This window comes from Taudactylus pleione, unplaced genomic scaffold (assembly GCF_031769625.1).
Source record: "Taudactylus pleione unplaced genomic scaffold, aTauple2 ptg000859l, whole genome shotgun sequence".
NCBI classification, from domain to species: domain Eukaryota; kingdom Metazoa; phylum Chordata; class Amphibia; order Anura; family Myobatrachidae; genus Taudactylus; species Taudactylus pleione.
Window position 1 is genome coordinate 257577 of NW_028285261.1, and position 22025 is coordinate 279601.

The 22025-nt window shown below is 44.1% G+C and overlaps 1 protein-coding gene across 2 annotated transcripts in view; it reads left to right on the forward strand.

The window, feature by feature from the left end:
• The window catches only part of SMPD1 (sphingomyelin phosphodiesterase 1), a 71515-nt gene that overhangs the window by 43610 nt on the left and 5880 nt on the right, over window positions 1–22025 (forward strand). For both annotated transcript variants that reach the window (XM_088458843.1, XM_088458842.1), the window contains exons 4-5: window positions 6600–6676; window positions 19528–19673. In XM_088458843.1, the coding sequence (XP_088314969.1) occupies window positions 6600–6676; window positions 19528–19673 (223 nt within the window). The remainder of the gene's footprint in view (window positions 1–6599; window positions 6677–19527; window positions 19674–22025) is intronic.

Sequence of the window (22025 nt, forward strand, 5' to 3'; positions counted from 1 at the left end):
GATAGAGCCAAAATCACTCCGGAGCTTGCGGTTGAAAACCTCAACCGCAGGCTCCGGCTCGCAATTTCGATGGTCGCGATGGTCACGACCATCGCGGCCATCACAAAGCGCGCTCGTATAGCCTGTGGGTGGTGACCCACAGCTATACGAGCGTCCAGGAGGACGCTCCATTTTCATGGAGCCCGGCCCTCATTCAGAGCGTGCGCTCTGCTCAGAGCGTACGGCTCTGAATGAGGGCCCTTGTCTATAACAGCCGAGACTGTGTTTATCTATTGCTCTTTGGGACATTGTATCAAAGGATTCCATGAAAGAGATACATTTGCATAAGGGTTATGCTGGGCATACACGGCCAGATAAAATGTCTTTCAGACCGACAGACATTTTATCTGGCCGGCTGCCAGCCGCAGATGTCGCCGGCATACACTGTGAGAGAAATCTCACAGTGTATAGCCCGACATCCGCGCTCCGCCCCCGGGGGAGGAGACATTTCCCTGAAGGAACACAGGAAATGTCTGTCTGTCGGCTGCGCTGGGCATACACTGCCCGATGCAGCCGACAGTTTACCGGGTAATATCGCATCGGACGGGCATGCTGGACAATCCCCCCCACACGCTACAATTATCGCGGCGATCCGCCAAATCGGGCGGATCGTCCCGATAATTGTAGCGTGTGTGGCCAGCATTACTATATAAGTATGAGTTGATTATTATGAAAGATTGCTGCTTATTTATGGATTTTTTGCTCTTAAACAAGAATCAGTTTTTAGGTGTGTTATGTGTGTTATGTGTGTTATGTGTGTGTTGTATGATATGTGTGTTATGTGTGTGTTGTATGATATGTGTGTTATGTGTGTGTTGTATGATATGTGTGTTATGTGTGTGTTGTATGATATGTGTGTTATGGATGTTATGTGTGATATCTGTGTTATGGATGTTATGTGTGTTATGTGTGTTATGGATGTTATGTGTGATATCTGTGTTATGGATGTTATGTGTGTTATGGATGTTATGTGTGTTATGGATGTTATGTGTGTTATGGATGTTATATGTGTGTTGTGTGTTATGGATGTTATGTGTGTTATGGATGTTATGTGTGTGTTGTGTGTTATGGATGTCGTATGTTATGGATGTTATGTGTGTTATGGATTTTATGTGTGTTATGGATGTTATGTGTGTGTTGTGTGTTTTGGATGTTATGTGTGTTATGGATGTCATGTGTGTTATGTGTGTTATGGATGTTATGTGTGTTATGGATGTCATGTGTGTTATGTGTGTTATGGATGTTATGTGTGTTTTGTGTGTTATGGATGTTATGTGTGTGTTGTGTGTTATGGATGTTATGTGTGTTATGGATGTTATGTGTGTTATGGATGTCATGTGTGTTATGTGTGTTATGGATGTTATGTGTGTTATGGATGTTATGTGTGTTATGGATGTTATGTGTGTTATGGATGTCATGTGTGTTATGGATGTCATGTGTGTTATGTGTGTTATGGATGTTATGTGTGTTATGGATGTTATGTGTGTTATGGATGTTATGTGTGTTATGGATGTCTTGTGTGTTATGTGTGTTATGGATGTTATGTGTGTTATGTATGTTATGTGTGTTATGGATGTTATGTGTGTGTTGTGTGTTATGGATGTCATGTGTGTTATGGATGTCATGTGTGTTATGTGTGTTATGGATGTTATGTGTGTTATGGATGTTATGTGTGTGTTGTGTGTTATGGATGTCATGTGTGTTATGTGTGTTATGGATTTTATGTGTGTTATGGATGTTATGTGTGTTATGGATGTTATGTGTGTTATGGATGTTATGTGTGATATGTGTGTTATGGATGTTATGTGTGTGTTATGGATGTTATGTGTGTTTTGTGTGTTATGGATGTTATGTGTGTGTTGTGTGTTATGGATGTTATGTGTGTTATGGATGTTATGTGTGTTATGTGTGTTATGGATGTCATGTGTGTTATGTGTGTTATGGATGTCATGTGTGTTATGTGTGTTATGGATGTTATGTGTGTTATGGATGTTATGGATGTTATGTGTGTTATGGATGTCATGTGTGTTATGGATGTTATGTGTGTTATGGATGTTATGTGTGTTATGGATGTCATGTGTGTTATGTGTGTTATGGATGTCATGTGTGTTATGGATGTTATGGATGTTATGTGTGTTATGTATGTTATGTGTGTTATGGATGTTATGTGTGTGTTGTGTGTTATGGATGTCATGTGTGTAATGTGTGTTATGGATGTCATGTGTGTTATGTGTGTTATGGATGTTATGTGTGTTATGGATGTTATGTGTGTGTTGTGTGTTATGGATGTCATGTGTGTTATGTGTGTTATGGATGTCATGTGTGTTATGTGTGTTATGGATGTTATGTGTGTTATGGATGTCATGTGTGTTATGTGTGTTATGGGTGTTATGTGTGTTATGTGTGTTATGGATGTCGTGTGTTATGTGTGTTATGGATGTTATGGGTGTTATGTGCGTTATGTGTGTGTTGTGTGTTATGGATGTTATGTGTGTTATGGATGTTATGTATGTTATGGATGTCATGTGTGTTTATGGTTGTTATGTGTGTTATGGATGTTATGTGTGTTATCTGTGTTATGTGTGTTATGGATGTTATGTGTGTTATGGATGTTATGTGTGTTATGGATGTCATGTGTGTTATGTGCGTTATGTGTGTTATGGATGTTATGTGTATTATGAAAACATTTTTATAATAAATAACGTTATACAATTGTGTTTGCAGTTTGTGTGTGATATGGTCACCAAAGCACAGTTTAAACTAATATCTTAGTTGTTTTTTCTTTCTTTCCTTTTGTGGACGTGCTGTAGTATTTCCACTGTGGAACAGCTGCTAAGTTGTGACCATGGGCCTGATTCAGAGCCACTCGCTATTTGCGGTCGTTCGTTCAAAAACAAGGGGTGGCTATTCAAATGATCCCTTCGCAAATTGCAGTCTGTTCCCACCTCTAAGTCTGAACGAGCGCGCAAAACATACGCTCGTTTATTTGGTAGTAAATTTAAGGTAGTAAATGATCTGGTCACTGCCAAGGCTAAAGGCCATTATTCACTTCTAATTTTTCTAGATCTCTCAGCTGCCTTTGACACTGTTGACCACTCTCTTCTCATACAAACACTACAATCCATAGGTCTTCAAGACACAGCCCTTTCTTGGTTCTCATCTTACCTATCTAATCGCTCTTTCACTGTTCGCTTTTCTGATTCTACCTCCACTTCGCTACCTCTATCAGTTGGAGTACCACAAGGTTCAGTATTAGGTCCTCTGCTTTTCTCAATATATACCACCTCTCTTGGCAAACTAATCAGCTCTTTTGGTTTTCAGTATCATCTGTACGCGGACGATACTCAAATTTACCTATCCTCCCCAGATTTGTCACCATCTGTGCTGGTCTGTGTCACTGAATGTCTCTCTGCCATTTCATCTTGGATGTCATCTCGCCACCTCAAACTTAATATATCCAAAACAGAATTAATTATATTTCCACCAGCCAATAGCAGTTACCAACCTGATATCTCTATTACTGTTGACAACTCGACAATATACCCCACCCCACAAGCTCGCTGCCTAGGTGTCATCCTTGACTCTGAACTGTCTTTTGTTCCCCACATTCAATCTGTCTCTAAATCCTGTTACATACATCTAAGAAACAAAGCCAAAATTCGATCATATCTTACTCAAGACACTGCAAAAACTCTTATACACGCACTCATAATTTCCCGCATTGACTATTGCAATAGTCTCCTTATTGGTCTTCCCAAAAACAGGCTCTCCCCACTACAATCCATTTTGAATGCAGCTGCGAGGTTGATCTTTCTCACCAAACGTTCAGTGTCTGCTGATCCACTCTGTCAGTCCCTCCATTGGCTGCCGGTCTTCTACCGTATTCAATTTAAAATACTTACACTCACACATAAAGCTATTAACCAAACCACACCAACATACATCTCATCACTTATCTCATCATATCTCCCAACCCGACATCTCCGCTCTGCACAAGATCTGCGTCTCTCATCCCCGCGCATTACTTGTTCCCATGCACGGTTACAGGACTTTTTTCGGGCTGCACCCACCCTGTGGAATGCCCTCCCATGCACAATAAGACTTTCCACTAGTTTCCAAACATTCAAGCGTTCTCTGAAAACTCACCTCTTTAGACAAGCTTCTCAGATTCCAGGACCGCCCACCTAACCTTTTATAGCTCCCTATCTAACTCTCTTCTTATAGTAAACACCTATCACATCTTCTCTTTCTTCAATTTAACATCCTCCTAACCCTAGGCCAACTTTCCAGTGTGATTGGATTATACAGCCCACCAAGAATATCTGCAATTGGGCTGGACCAATTTGCAATAGCACCTCTCCTTGTGTATCAACACCTATTTCCCTATAGATTGTAAGCTTGTGAGCAGGGCCCTCTTACCCTTATGTATGTCTTTTACAACCCGGTATAATGTTAATCTTGATTCAAATTGTAAAGCGCAACGGAATTTGCTGCGCTATAGAAGAAACTGTTAATAAATAAATAAAATAAATTTGATAAAAACGCCCCCTGGCCGCTCGCACCATACGTCATGTCCGCTATTTATTAGATTAATCGAGTACATCGTACAGCGTATGAACTGCTCGCTATTCTTGTGGTTGGTTTTTTCAACCGCTATTTTGCGAGCAGTTCTGAGTTAAAAAAAAACCAAGTGACGTGGTCAATGACGCTGCTGTATTAATTATGCACACCCTTAAAACGCCCGTTTTGACCTTTAAGCACGCCTGCGTTCGAATTCCACTCCCCGGTTTTCAAGCACCTTCCCCTGTTACCACCCACATACGCCTCATTCTGTCACTCAAAATAGCAGGCACTCGCTATATAGCGTACAAACGATTTTCGGCCGCACTGACTGGTTCGCGCATGCGCACTAAAAACCGTACGCATGCTCAGATGTGCGAACATCGCTCGGAACGAGTGTACTGCCGCTAGCGAGCGGCTCTGAATCAGGCCCCATATCTCTTTTCGTCTACATTTAGTGCATCAGTGCCAGCTGATTTTTATTCTTTTTCTTGTAAAGTATGTAGTGTGAGTGATTACTGAATGTGTAATTATGTGTTAAAATGGTGTCTGTATCCTATATATTTGTTTTTAAAGCAGGCTTGCTGGGACCTGTAGTCCCATTGTGAAAAACAATATTATCACTAAATTTAACCAATTGCCCCTACACCCATCGCCTCCAGAGGTGCAGGGAGGAGCAACAGGATTTACCGTAGACCTGGGTTATCCCCGAGAGGGGGGTCCCCTTTTTTGTGGTTTCCTACTTTTCGAGGAATTCCAGGGCTGAAGTGATCAGTTTGCGGCTGGAGAATGCTTCCCAGGGGAGACCCCATGCTTGCTATGGAATTGCCACCTGGCTGGTTGAGCCCGATGCTGGGTACTGGAAATACGGGGGAACCCCAAGCCGTTTACCCCGTTTTGCCTGGGGAACGGTTTGGGGTTCCCCTGGATTTCCAGTATGTATATTACCTTAAAATCTCAGCATGATGGCACCTTTCATTACTATTAGGGTGTGCAGTATAGAGCCCCTCCCTATACTCTATATTATATGTATTTATTATACACACAGCTGAAGCCTGAGATTGCTCCAGGCTAGATTTGCACCCCTCCCCCACCTCCCTCTATATGTTTTTAGGGACCTAGCATTCGACTGCACCAGGTAACAGGTATAATCCAAAGTAAGTCCTATTTATATTTATATAGTGTCAGTTTATTTGGGGTGAGCGTTTGGGCGTGGGGCCCCCTGAGCTCTTTAGGGAATCACCACATAATCACTCTGTATATCACTTGTCATATTTGTTTATTATTCATGTATTTTTTACCTTTATTACTATTTTTAATACTTATTAGCTACTTTTACACACCTGATACTTTATAACACTTTCTGTGACTCTTGTTTTCGTGTCATGCCCTGGGGGGGGTGTTTAGCTGGGCTGTCTTTTGGGGTGCACTGGGTCCCAGATGTGAACCCCAGAGTGTTAGGGACCTGCTCAGTGAGGTGACCATGACGATGGTGGGCTGGCTCGTATCATTGGCCATTGATGTACTAACTACCTCTGATTTTATATTTAATGACAAAATACATTGAAATGTGAACAGTAATGATGGCATAGTGCATCTGCAACTTCTCTTCCTATGTATAAAACACGATTCTTAGTAAATAAAACTCAGTCCCCGGCCACAAAGCGACTCAAAATATATGAATAATATTATAGATGGCATATTGTAATATAATCACATCTATATAATATAATCACATGTATAATAATCACAGCTATACATTAGCACAGTGTTAGATTATTCTAAGAGGTAGATTTACTAATGCTTCTAAAAATGAGAAGGGGAGGTTTTGTCCTTAGGAACCAATCAGATTGTATCCTACAAAATGATAGACAGAATCTGGTTGCTATGGGCAACATCACTTTTATAAGCTTTAATGAATCTACCCCTAAGAGTCCTAATAACCCAATGTGAGTGTCAGCTCTGTGGGTCAGTGTGACTGGATTTCTTTATTTCTGCAGGTCCACATTATTGGCCACATCCCCCCGGGACGCTGTCTGAAGAGCTGGAGCTGGAATTATTACAGGATAGTCAACAGGTAAATATAGGTCACCCCCAATTGTTCACATAGAGATACCGTATGGTCCCACCCTCCATGCACCTATACTGTATCCCACCACCTTCCATGCTCCTATACTGTATCCCAGCACCCTCCATGCACCTATACTGTATCCCACCACCCTCCATGCACCTATACTGTATCCCACCACCTTCCATGCTCCTATACTGTATCCCACCACCTTCCATGCTCCTACACTGTATCCCATCACCCTCCATGATCCTATACTGTATCCCATCACCCTCCATGCACCTATACTGTATCCCATCACCCTCCATGCACCTATACTGTATCCCATCACCCTCCATGCTCCTATACTGTATCCCATCACCCTCCATGCTCCTATACTGTATCCCATCACCCTCCATGATCCTATACTGTATCCCATCACCCTCCATGCTCCTATACTGTATCCCATCACCCTCCATGCTCCTATACTGTATCCCATCACCCTCCATGCTCCTACACTGTATCCCATCAGCCTCCATGCTCCTACACTGTGTCCCATCACCCTCCATGCTCCTGTAGTGTATCCCATCACCCTTCATGCTCCTGTACTGTATCCCATCACCCTTCATGCTCCTATACTGTATCCCATCACCCTCCATGCTCCTATACTGTATCCCATCACCCTCCATGCTCCTATACTGTATCCCATCACCCTCCATGCTCCTATACTGTTTCCCATCACCCTCCATGCTCCTATACTGTATCCCATCACCCTCCATGCTCCTATACTGTATCCCATCACCCTCCATGCACCTATACTGTATCCCATCACCCTCCATGCTCCTATACTGTATCCCATCATCCTCCATGCACCTATACTGTATCCCATCACCCTCCATGCACCTATACTGTATCCCATCACCCTCCATGCTCCTATACTGTATCCCATCACCCCCCATGCTCCTATACTGTATCCCATCACCCTCCATGCTCCTATACTGTATTCCATCACCCTCCATGCTCCTATACTGTATCCCATCACTCTCCATGCTCCTATACTGTATCCTAGTGCCCTCCAAGCTCCGATATTGTAACCCATCACCCTCCATGCTCCTATACTGTATCCCATCACCCTCCATGCTCCTATACTGTATCCCATCACCCTTCATGCTCCTATACTGTATCCCATCACCCTCCATGCACCTATACTGTATCCCACCACCCTCCATGCTCCTATACTGTATCCCATCACCCTCCATGCCCCTATACTGTATCCCGCCACCCTTAATGCTCCTATACTGTATCCCATCACACTCCATGATCCTATACTGTATCCCATCACCCGTCATGCTCCTATACTGTATCCCATCACCCTTCATGCTCCTATACTGTATCCCATCACCCTCCATGCTCCTATACTGTATCCCATCACCCTCCATGCTCCTATACTGTATCCCATCACCCTTCATGCTCCTACACTGTATCCCATCAGCCTCTATGCTCCTACACTGTATCCCATCAGCCTCCATGCTCCTATACTGTATCCCACCACCCTCCATGCACCTATACTGTATCCCACCACCCTCCATGCTCCTATACTGTATCCCATCACCCTCCATGCTCCTATACTGTATCCCATCACCCTCCATGCACCTATACTGTATCCCATCACCCTCTATGCTCCTATACTGTATCCCATCACCCTCTATGCTCCTATACTGTATCCCAACACCCTCTATGCTCCTATTCTGTATCCCATCACCCTCCATGCACCTATACTGTATCCCATCACCCTCCATGCACCTATACTGTATCCCATCACCCTCCATGCTCCTATACTTTATCACATCAGCCTCCATGCTCCTACACTGTATCCCATCACCCTCCATGATCCAATACTGTATCCCACCACCTTCCATACACCTATACTGTATCCCATCACCCTCCATGATCCTATACTGTATCCCATCACCCTCCATGATCCTATACTGTATCCCATCACCCTCCATGCACCACCTTCCATATACCTATACTGTATCCCATCACCCTACATGATCCTATACTGTATCCCATCACCCTCCATGCACCTATACTGTATCCCACCACCCTCCAAGCACCTATACTGTATCCCACCACCCTCCATGCTCCTATATTGTATCCCATCACCCTCCATGCTCCTATACTGTATCCCACCACCCTCCATGCTCCTATACTGTATCCCATCAGCCTCCATGCACCTATACTGTATCCCAACCTCCTCCATGCTCCTATACTTTATCCCATCAGCCTCCATGCTCCTACACTGTATCCCATCACCCTACATGATCCAATACTGTATCCCACCACCTTCCATACACCTATACTGTATCCCATCACCCTCCATGATCCTATACTGTATCCCATCACCCTCCATGATCCTATACTGTATCCCATCACCCTCCATGCACCTATACTGTATCCCATCACCCTCCATGCACCTATACTGTATCCCATCACCCTCCATGCACCTATACTGTATCCTATCACCCTCCATGCACCTATACTGTATCCCATCACCCTCCATGCTCCTATACTGTATCCCATCAGCCTCCATACACCTATACTGTATCCCATCACCCTCCATGATCCTATACTGTATCACATCACCCTCCATGCTCCTATACTGTATCCCACCACCCTCCATGATCCAGTACTGTATCCCACCACCTTCCATGCACCTATACTGTATCCCACCACCCTCCATGACCCTATACTGTATCCCATCACCCTCCATGCACCTATACTGTATCCCATCACCCTCCATGCACCTATACTGTATCCTATCACCCTCCATGCACCTATACTATATCCCATCACCCTCCATGCTCCTATTCTGTGTCCCATCACCTTTCATGCTCCTATACTGTATCCCATCACCCTTCATGCTCCTATTCTGTATCCCACCACCCTCCAAGCTCCTATACTGTATCCCATTAGCCTCCATACACCTATACTGTATCCCATCACCCTCCATGATCCTATACTATATCACATCACCCTCCATGCTCCTATACTGTATCCCATCACCCTCCATGCACCTATACTGTATCCCATCACCCTCCATGATCCTATACTGTATTCCATCACCCTCCATGCACCGATACTGTATCCCACCACCCTCCTTGCTCCTATACTGTATCCCATCATCCTCCATGCTCCTACACTGTATCCCATCACCCTCCATGATTCAATACTGTATCCCATCACCTTCCATATACCTATACTGTATCCCATCACCCTACATGATCCTATACTGTATCCCATCACTCTCCATGCACCTATACTGTATCCCATCACCCTCCATTAACCTATACTGTATCCCACCACCCTCCAAGCACCTATACTGTATCCCACCACCCTCCATGCTCCTATATTGTATCACATCACCCTCCATGCTCCTATACTGTATCCCACCACCTTCCATGCTCCTATACTGTATCCCATCAGCCTCCATGCACCTATACTGTATCCCAACATCCTCCATGCTCCTATACTGTATCCCATCACCCTCCATGCTCCTATACTGTATCCCATCACCCCCCATGGTCCCATACTGTATCCCATCACCCTCCATGATCCTATACTGTATCCCATCACCCTCCATGAACCTATACTGTATCCCATCACCCTCCATGCACCACCTTCCATATACCTATACTGTATCCCATCACCCTACATGATCCTATACTGTATCCCTTCACCCTCCATGCACCTATACTGTATCCCATCACCCTCTATGCACCTATACTGTATCCCACCACCCTCCAAGCACCTATACTGTATCCCACCACCCTCCATGCTCCTATATTGTATCCCATCACCCTCCATGCTCCTATACTGTATCCCACCACCCTCCATGCTCGTATACTGTATCCCATCAGCCTCCATGCACCTATACTGTATCCCAACCTCCTCCATGCTCCTATACTTTATCCCATCAGCCTCCATGCTCCTACACTGTATCCCATCACCCTCCATGATCCAATACTGTATCCCCCCACCTTCCATACACCTATACTGTATCCCATCACCCTCCATGATCCTATACTGTATCCCATCACCCTCCATGATCCTATACTGTATCCCATCACCCTCCATGCACCTATACTGTATCCCATCACCCTCCATGCACCTATACTGTATCCCATCACCCTCCATGCACCTATACTGTATCCTATCACCCTCCATGCACCTATACTGTATCCCATCACCCTCCATGCTCCTATACTGTATCCCATCAGCCTCCATACACCTATACTGTATCCCATCACCCTCCATGATCCTATACTGTATCACATCACCCTCCATGCTCCTATACTGTATCCCACCACCCTCCATGATCCAGTACTGTATCCCACCGCCTTCCATGCACCTATACTGTATCCCACCACCCTCCATGACCCTATACTGTATCCCATCACCCTCCATGCACCTATACTGTATCCCATCACCCTCCATGCACCTATACTGTATCCTATCACCCTCCATGCACCTATACTATATCCCATCACCCTCCATGCTCCTATTCTGTGTCCCATCACCTTTCATGCTCCTATACTGTATCCCATCATCCTTCATGCTCCTATTCTGTATCCCACCACCCTCCAAGCTCCTATACTGTATCCCATTAGCCTCCATACACCTATACTGTATCCCATCACCCTCCATGATCCTATACTGTATCCCATCACCCTCCATGCTCCTATACTGTATCCCATCACCCTCCATGATCCTATACTGTATTCCATCACCCTCCATGCACCTATACTGTATCCCACCACCCTCCTTGCTCCTATACTGTATCCCATCACCCTCCATGCTCCTATACTGTATCACATCACCATCCATGCTCCTATACTGTATCCCATCACCCTCCATGCACCTATACTGTATCCCAACACCCACCATGCACCTATACTGTATCCCATCACCCTCCATGCACCTATACTGTATCCCATCACCCTCCATGCTCCTATGCTGTATCCCATCACCCTCCATGCTCCTATACTGTATCACATCACCCTCCATGCACCTATACTGTATCCCATCACCCTCCATGCTCCGATACTCTATCCCATCACCCTCCATGTTCCAATACTCTATCCCAACACCCTCCATGTACCTATACTGTATCCCATCACCCTCTATGTTCTTTTACTGTATCACATCACCCTCCATGCTCCTATACTGTATCCCACAACCTTCCATGATCCTATACTATATCCCCTCACCCTCCATGCTCCTATACTGCATCACACTGCCATCCATGCTTCCATACTATAGTCCACCACCCTCCTTGCTCCTATACTGGATCCCATCAATCTTCCCTGATCCTGTACTGTATCCACTCAACCTCCCTTCTCCTATACTGTATCCCATCACCCTGCATGATCCAATACTGTATCCCATCACCCTCCATGCTCCTATACTGTATCCCATCACCCTCCATGATTCAATACTGTATCCCATCAGCCTCCATGCTCCTATCATGTATCACATCACCCTCCATGCTCCTATACTGTATCCCATCACCCTCCATGCACCTATACTGTATCACATCACCCTCCATGCACCTATACTGTATCCCATCACTCTCCATGCACCTATACTGTATCCCATCACCCTCCATGCACCTATACTGTATCACATCACCCTCCATGCACCTATACTGTATCCCACCACCCTCCATGCTCCTATACTGTATCACATCACCCTTCATGCTCCTATACTGTATCCCATCACCCTCCATGATCCTGTACTGTATTCCATCAGCCTCCATGATCCAATACTGTATCCCATCACCCTCCATGATCCAATACTGTATCCCATCACCCTCCATGATCCTATACTGTATTCCATCACCCTCCATGCACCTATACTGTATCTCATCACTCTCCATGATCCTATACTGTATCCCACCACCCTCCATGCTCCTATACTGTATCCCATCACCCTCCATGCACCAATAATGTGTCCCATCACCCTCCATGCACCTATACTGTATCCCATCACCCTCCATGCTCCTATACTGTATCCCATCACCCTCCATGCTCCTATACTGTATCCCACCACCCTCCATGCTCCTATACTATCCCATCACCCTCCATGCTCCTATACTGTATCTCATCACCCTCCATGATCCTATACTGTAGCCCATCACCCTCCATGCACCAATAATGTGTCCCATCACCCTCCATGCTCCTATACTGTATCCCATCACCCTCCATGATCCTGTACTGTATTCCATCAGCCTCCATGATCCAATACTGTATCCCATCACCCTCCATGATCCAATACTGTATCCCATCACCCTCCATGATCCTATACTGTATTCCATCACCCTCCATGCACCTATACTGTATCTCATCACTCTCCATGATCCTATACTGTATCCCACCACCCTCCATGCTCCTATACTGTATCCCATCACCCTCCATGCACCAATAATGTGTCCCATCACCCTCCATGCACCTATACTGTATCCCATCACCCTCCATGCTCCTATACTGTATCCCATCACCCTCCATGCTCCTATACTGTATCCCACCACCCTCCATGCTCCTATACTATCCCATCACCCTCCATGCTCCTATACTGTATCTCATCACCCTCCATGATCCTATACTGTAGCCCATCACCCTCCATGCACCAATAATGTGTCCCATCACCCTCCATGCTCCTATACTGTATCCCATCACCCTCCATGCTCCTATACTGTAGCCCATCACCCACCATGATCCTATACTGTATCACATCACACTGCATGCTTCTATACTGTATCACATCACCCTCCATGCTCATATACTGTAGCCCATCACCCTCCATGCTCATATACTGTATCCCAGCTCCCCAAATACTTATTTAACCACACTTTCCCTCATACTCTTTCCTCAGTGCCCCTACACTATCCCTCCACCCTCAATGCTCCTATACTGTATACCGTCACCCTCCATGCGGTTAGACTGTAACCCACTACCCTCTATACCCCTAGACTTTGACCCACCACCCTCCATGCTTCTATACTGTATTCCTCCACCCTCTATACCCTTAGACTGTATCCCACCTCCCCCATGCTTCTAGACCGTATCCCACTGCCCCCCATGCTCCTATACTTTATCCCAGATCCCCAAACATGTCTTTACCCACCATTTCTCTGATACTTTTTCCTCAGTGCCCCTACACTAAACAGCAGCCTTCCCCCAAACATGCCTATGCTTTAATAAACCTCTACAGGGGAATACACTCATTTGTTCCATAAACAATATGTTGAGTGGAGAAAGCCTGTAGAATTATACCAACTCTTTTGTAATGTTACTTAAAACATTTTAACTGTTTTAGCTCTATAACTTTAAACATGATGGTAAAGCATCATATATAATATTACAATGCCGACACAGATAAAATGCATTCACTAACAATACAGCTGTGTCTGTATAATACCGCCGACACAGTCTCCATAACATAATCACTGTGGACAAAATGACTGCTTCCCCCTGTTACATAAGTGCGCTCTCTTTCACTCTAGCCATCCCTCCAGCCATCTCCCCAGTACCCCGTGCCCATAACGTGACCCGGGCAATACACCAGTATTCTGTATCAGTACTCATACTACTGGCCTGGTACTCTACCCATTCCATAAAGTACCCCAATACTTTCCTGCCCTTCACCCATGTATCTGGGCTGTCACAGTGTACAGTGATTTGCAGTAACTAATAATGTTGTCTTATTGTCTCACAGTACTAATTGTCTGCCCCCCCAGTACTACAGTATTAGTTATTACTCCTTTCCTGTACACAGCTAATGCTGCTCTGACCCTCACAGTATTACAGTATTAGTTATTACTCCTTTCCTGTACACAGCTAATGCTGCTCTGCTCCTCACAGTATTACAGTATTAGTTATTACTCCTTTCCTGTACACAGCTAATGCTGCTCTGCTCCTCACAGTATTACAGTATTAGTTATTACTCCTTTCCTATACACAGCTAATGCTGCTCTGCCCCTCACAGTATTACAGTATTAGTTATTACTCCTTTCCTGTACACAGCTAATGCTGCTCTGCTCCTCACAGTATTACAGTATTAATTATTACTCCTTTCCTGTACACAGCTAATGCTGCTCTGCCCCTCACAGTATTACAATATTAGTTATTACTCCTTTCCTGTACACAGTTAATGCTGCTCTGCCCCTCACAGTATTACAGTATTAGTTATTACTCATTTCCTGTAAACAGCTAATGCTGCTCTGCTCCTCACAGTATTGCAGTATTAGTTATTGCTCCTTTCCTGTACACAGCTAATGCTGCTCTGACCATCATAGTATTACAGTATTAGTTATTACTCCTTTCCTGTACACAGCTAATGCTGCTCTGCTCCTTACAGTATTACAGTATTAGTTATTACTCCTTTCCTGTACACAGATAATGCTGCTCTGCCCCTCACAGTATTACAGTATTAGTTATTGCTCCTTTCCTGTACACAGCTAATGCTGCTCTGCCCCTCATAGTATTACAGAATTACTTATTACTCCTTTCCTGTACACAGCTAATGCTACTCTGACCCTCATAGTATTACAGTATTAGTTATTACTCCTTTCCTGTACACAGCTAATGGTGCTCTGACCCTCACAGTATTACAGTATTAGCTATTACTCCTTTCCTGTACACAGCTAATGCTGCTCTGCCCCTCACAGTATTACAGTATTAGTTATTACTCCTTTACTGTACACAGCTAATGCTACTCTGCCCCTCACAGTATTACAGTATTAGTTATTACTCCTTATCTGTACACAGCTAATGCTGCTCTGCCCCTCACAGTATTACAGTATTAGTTATTACTCCTTTCCTGTACACAGCTAATGCTGCTCTGCCCCTCATAGTATTACAGTATTAGTTATTACTCCTTTACTGTACACAGCTAATGCTGCTCTACATCTCACAGTATTACAGTATTAGTTATTACTCCTTTCCTGTACACAGCTACTGGTGCTCTGACACTCATAGTATTACAGTATTAGTTATTGCTCCTTTCCTGTACACAGGTAATGCTGCTCTGCCCCTCACAGTATTACAGTATTAGTTATTACTCCTTTCCTGTACACAGCTAATGCTGCTCTGACCCTCACAGTATTACAGTATTAGTTATTACTCCTTTCCTGTACACAGCTAATGCTGCTCTGCCCCTCACAGTATTACAGTATTAGTTATTACTCCTTTCAAGTACACAGCTAATGCTGCTCTGACCCTCATAGTATTACAGTATTAGTTATTACTCCTTTCCTGTACACAGCTAATGCTGCTCTGCCCCTCATAGTATTACAGTATTAGTTATTACTCCTTTCCTCTACACAGCTAATGCTGCTCTGACCCTCACAGTATTACAGTATTAGTTATAACTCCTTTCCTGTACACAGCTAATGCTGCTCTGGTTCTCACAGTATTACAGTATTAGTTATTACTCCTTTCCTGTACACAGCTAATGCTGCTCTGCCACTCACAGTATTACAGTATTAGTTATTACTCCTTTCCTGTACACAGCTAATGCTGCTCTGCCCCTCATAGTATTACAGTATTAGTTATTACTCCTTTCCTGTACACAGCTAAAGCTGCTCTGACCCTCATAGTATTACAGTATTAGTTATTACTCCTTTCCTGTACACAGCTAATGCTGCTCTGACCCTCACAGTATTACAGTATTAGTTATTACTCCTTTCCTGTACACAGCTAATGCTGCTCTGCCCCTCATAGTATTACAGTATTAGTTTTTACACTTTCCTGTACACAGCTAATGCTGCTCTGCCCCTCATAGTATTACAGTATTAGTTATTACTCCTTTCCTGTACACAGCTAATGCTGCTCTGCCCCTCATAGTATTACAGTATTAGTAATTACTCCTTTCCTGTACACAGCTAATGCTGCTCTGACCCTCACAGTATAACAGTATTAGTTATTACTCCTTTCCTGTTCACAGCTAATGCTGCTCTGACCGACACAGTATTACAGTATTAGTTATTGCTCCTTTCCTGTACACAGCTAATGCTGCTCTGACCCTCACAGTATTACAGTATTAGTTATTACTCCTTTCCTGTACACAGCTAATGCTGCTCTGGTCCTCACAGTATTACAGTATTAGTTATTACTCCTTTCCTGTACACAGCTAATGCTGCTCTGACCCTCACAGTATTACAGTATTAGTTATTGCTCCTTTCCTGTACACAGCTAATGCTGCTCTGCCCCTCACAGTATTACAGTATTAGTTATTACTCCTTTCTTGTACACAGCTAATGCTGCTCTGACCCTCACAGTTTTACAGTATTAGTTATTACTCCTTTCCTGTACACAGCTAATGCTGCTCTGCCCCTCACAGTATTACAGTATTAGTTATTACTCCTTTCCTGTACACAGCTAATGCTGCTCTGCCCCTCACAGTATTACAGTATTAGTTATTACTCCTTTCCTGTACACAGCTAATGCTTTTCTGCCCCTCACAGTATTACAGTATTAGTTATTACTCCTTTCCTGTACACAGCTAATGCTACTCTGACCCTCACAGTATTACAGTATTAGTTGTTAATTCTTTCCTGTACACAGCTAATGCTGCTCTGCCCCTCACAGTATTACAGTATTAGTTATTACTCCTTTCCTGTACACAGCTAATGCTGCTCTAACCCTCACAGTATTACAGTATTAGTTATTACTCCTTTCCTGTACACAGCTAATGCTGCTCTGACCCTCACAGTATTACAGTATTAGTTATTACTCCTTTCCTGTACACAGCTAATGCTGCTCTGCTCCTTACAGTATTAGTTATTACTCCTTTCCTGTACACAGCTAATGCTGCTCTGCTCCTCACAGTATTACAGTATTAGTTATTACTCCTTTCCTGTACACAGCTAATGCTGCTCTGCTCCTCACAGTATTGCAGTATTAGTTATTACTCCTTTCCTGTACACAGCTAATGCTGCTCTGACCCTCACAGTATTGCAGTATTAGTTATTACTCCTTTCCTGTACACAGCTAATGCTGCTCTGACCCTCACAGTATTACAGTATTAGTTATTACTCCTTTCCTGTACACAGCTAATGCTGCTCTGACCCTCACAGTATTACAGTATTAGTTATTACTCCTTTCCTGTACACAGCTAATGCTGCTCTGCCCCTCACAGTATTACAGTATTAGTTATTACTCCTTTCCTGTACACAGGTAATGCTGCTCTGACCCTCACAGTATTACAGTATTAGTTATTACTCTTTTCCTGTACACAGCTAATGCTGCTCTGACCCTCACAGTATTACAGTATTAGTTATTACTCCTTTCCTGTACACAGCTAATGCTGCTCTGCTCCTCACAGTATTGCAGTATTAGTTATTACTCCTTTCCTGTACACAGCTAATGCTGCTCTGACCCTCACAGTATTACAGTATTAGTTATTACTCCTTTCCTGTTCACAGCTAATGCTGCTCTGCCCCTCACAGTATTACAGTATTAGTTATTACTCCTTTCCTGTACACAGCTAATGCTGCTCTGCCCCTCACAGCATTACAGTATTAGTTATTACTCCTTTCCTGTACACAGCTAATGCTGCTCTGCCCCTCACAGTATTACAGTATTAGTTATTACTCCTTTCCTGTACACAGCTAATGCTGCTCTGCCCCTCACAGTATTACAGTATTAGTTATTACTCCTTTCCTGTACACAGCTAATGCTGCTCTGCCCCTCACAGTATTACAGTATTAGTTATTACTCCTTTCCTGTACACAGCTAATGCTGCTCTGCCCCTCACAGTATTACAGTATTAGTTATTACTCCTTTCCTGTACACAGCTAATGCTGCTCTGCCCCTCATAGTATTACGGAATTACTTATTACTCCTTTCCTGTACACAGATAATGCTGCTCTGCCCCTCATAGTATTACAGTATTAGTTATTACTCCTTTCCTGTACACAGCTAATGCTGCTCTGACCCTCACAGTATAACAGTATTAGTTATTACTCCTTTCCTGTACACAGCTAATGCTGCTCTGACCCTCACAGTATTACAGTATTAGTTATTACTCCTTTCCTGTACACAGCTAATGCTGCTCTGCTCCTCACAGTATTACAGTATTAGTTATTACTCCTTTCCTATACACAGCTAATGCTGCTCTGCCCCTCACAGTATTACAGTATTAGTTATTACTCCTTTCCTGTACACAGCTAATGCTACTCTGACCCTCACAGTATTACAGTATTAGTTATTACTCCTTTCCTGTACACAGCTAATGCTGCTCTGACCCTCGCAGTATTACAGTATTATTTATATGTCCTTTCCTGTACACAGCTAATGCTGCTCTGCCCCTCACAGTATTACAGCAGTATTTATTACAAATACTGCTGCTCTGCCATCATAGTATTACTGTATTAGTTATTAATCTACCCTCATAGTATTACAGTTTTAGTTATTATTCTGCCTTCATAGTATTACAGTATTAGTTTTATACTCTGCCCTCATAGTATTACAGTATTAGTTATTACTCTGCCCTTATAGTTTTACAGTATTAGTTATTACTCTGCCCTCATAGTATTACAGTAATAGTTATTACTCTGCCCTCATAGTTACTTGCTGGTCCTGTATGCTGTATTGGGCTGATGTGAGTTACAGGTAATCTTTCCATAATTACTCCTATTGTGTGCTCAGAAATAAATGTTTGGACAACTGTGAAACTACTAAAATTGCAGGATCCATCCACAAAAAGGAGTTGCGTCCAAATGTGACTCAAGCCCTGTATGTACGCCCGGTATAGACATGTGAGTGGGGATAGGCCTCCGCCTCCCAGGATGCTCTGTAATCTGATTACTCTGTCCGCAGGTATGAGAGCACCATTGCTGGACAGTTTTTTGGACACACGCACCTCGATGAGTTTGAGATATTTTACGACGAGGAGACCCTGAGCCGACCTCTGTCCGTGGCCTTTATCGCACCCAGTGTCACCACCTACTTCAACCTGAACCCAGGTAACTCCTATCACATGATCACTTATAGGGAAGCTACTGGCCGCTATTGGTATCTGGTGCCACCAGGGCGGAGGGGGAGAGGGGCTGGTAATCACATGATCACTTATAGGGAAGCTACTGGCCGCTATTGGTATCTGGTGCCACCATGGGGGAGGGGAATGGGGAGGGAGGCTGGTAATCACATGATCCTTATAGGGAAGCTACTGGCCGCTATTGTTATCTGGTGCCACCAGGGGGGAGGGGGAGGGGGGCTGGTAATCACATGATCACTTATAGGGAAGCTACCGTCTGCTATTTTTATCACATGATGTGTTTATTTATTAGATATATTTGGCCACTTCAGACTAATAATAACCAAGCAGAGCTTTTGACGCAGACAGGGAAATAATATGATAATCTTATTTTTTATAACAAGTAAATGTTCCAAAAAGTCACTGAAATAAGACAAAAGGAAATGCAGAGGGTTCCACGTGCTTCTATTGTGTGGACGGAGCCCGGTAGCAGACACACAACTTCGCAACGCCTGGAAACGTAACAGTGGTATGGAGGTGTTATATCCATCATATGTATCGGAGTCACGCAGCTGAGCCGGGCAGCAGAGAAGTGATTTCCCTGCTACAGGGTAACCTCTATTTATCCTCCTCACTCGTCTTATCACTGCGTATTGTGCAGAGCGACCCCGGAACAGGCGCAAAGTTATAGCACGTTCACATGACGAAAGCGGTCATATATTTGTGTGCGTTATGTTATATATAGTAACATACACGATCAGGAAGAAATTAAATGTTGCCCTCACTTCCCATAACTGTAATTAGAGCACAAATAGTAATTAATGATGTAAAAAGATACTTTGCGTTTCCACCAGCGACACCAATATTCCGCCCAGCGCACATGAAGGTGCCTCATGTTACACGGCCTGTGGCTCATCTGGGCCTCACTTCTGGCCTGACCTGTACATACGCCAGCCGTCGCAGGTGGGAAGAAGCGGAAGCCATTGCATTAGATTTATGGACAAAAAATTTAAGATGCAAAAGGAGAAAAGACTTTGGCAGCGAGAATAGACCATAATGGAGGGTTCCAAAGTCCAGTCTGCTGCTGCTGATGTGTGTAGGCTTTGAGGACTCGCACAGCCGGTATCAGGGCATGTGATGCCATTCTATCTAATTTTCCATTTCAGAACAAATCCCCTTCTGGGTTCCAACCTATCCCACTTCCCAGGCTGGTGGAGACCCGGTCACTCAGCTGTCAGCTAGACCCATCAGCAGCTCAGTAATCAGAATTATTTTAGGTGCGAGGGATGTTTACAGTATCATTTGCAGCTGGGCGACGTTATATGTTACCCATTGTCAGGGCATGAATGAAGTGTGAGGGTCTCCCTGTAACCTGTATACTTTCATACAAAATAAGAACTCCTATGTATAGGGGCTCACCTCAATAACATATAACTTTTAATAGGAAAATCAATTAAAATATAGGAATCACTTAATTAGTAAAAATAGAACAAACACAAGATCTCAAAATTTCACATAGTAATCTACGCTCAACAGACAATACACAAGTACATACAGTAATGAAGTAACATTAATCAAAGAAAAACAGGGGGAAATATTGGGGTATTAGTAAATAGAGTGCAAAGTGAATTGGTGTAGGAGTCACCATTAGGTGACGGCGAAAATAAATCAAAACATATATAAATCACATGTATAAAATACATTACATGTTAAAAAGCAACATGACCACTAATATGCTCAAAATTATTAATTCATACACATATAATTAATTGAGGCGTCCCTCTAATAAATGGGAATATGGAGTGTGCTTAACACCAGGGGGCCGATTCAGAGCTGCTCGCAAGCACTGTGCGCTCGCAAGCGGCACGATGGTTGCCCACTGCGCATGCACCGCGTCTGGCGTGCGCGTGCATGAGCCCTGCTCAGCGACTGAAGTTCAGTCGCTACAGGGCTCGCAACAAGATGGGGCGGCTGTTGATGTTGATTGACATCTCGCCCCGTTTTGTGGGCGGGTAGGGGGGGTGCCCGGACAAACGCAGGCATTCCTTTAGGAATGCCTGGCGTTTGTAGGAGGGGTTACTGACATCACTAGTCATCCACTAGTCCACTAGTGATGTCAGTAGTAGACTTCCTGCTCTATTAGAGCAGGAAGTCTACTCGGCCTTGCGACAGCCTAGACCCTACCGCAGGGTCCTGTCACAAGGCCGATGGTCTCCTGGCCGCTCGCACAAGCTGTGGGTGGTCTCCTACAGCTTTGCGAGTGGCCGGAGAAAAAAAAAACGCCCATAAATCCAGCAAGCTGCAGCGAGCGGGTCTGAATCAGGGCCTAGGTACAATGTAC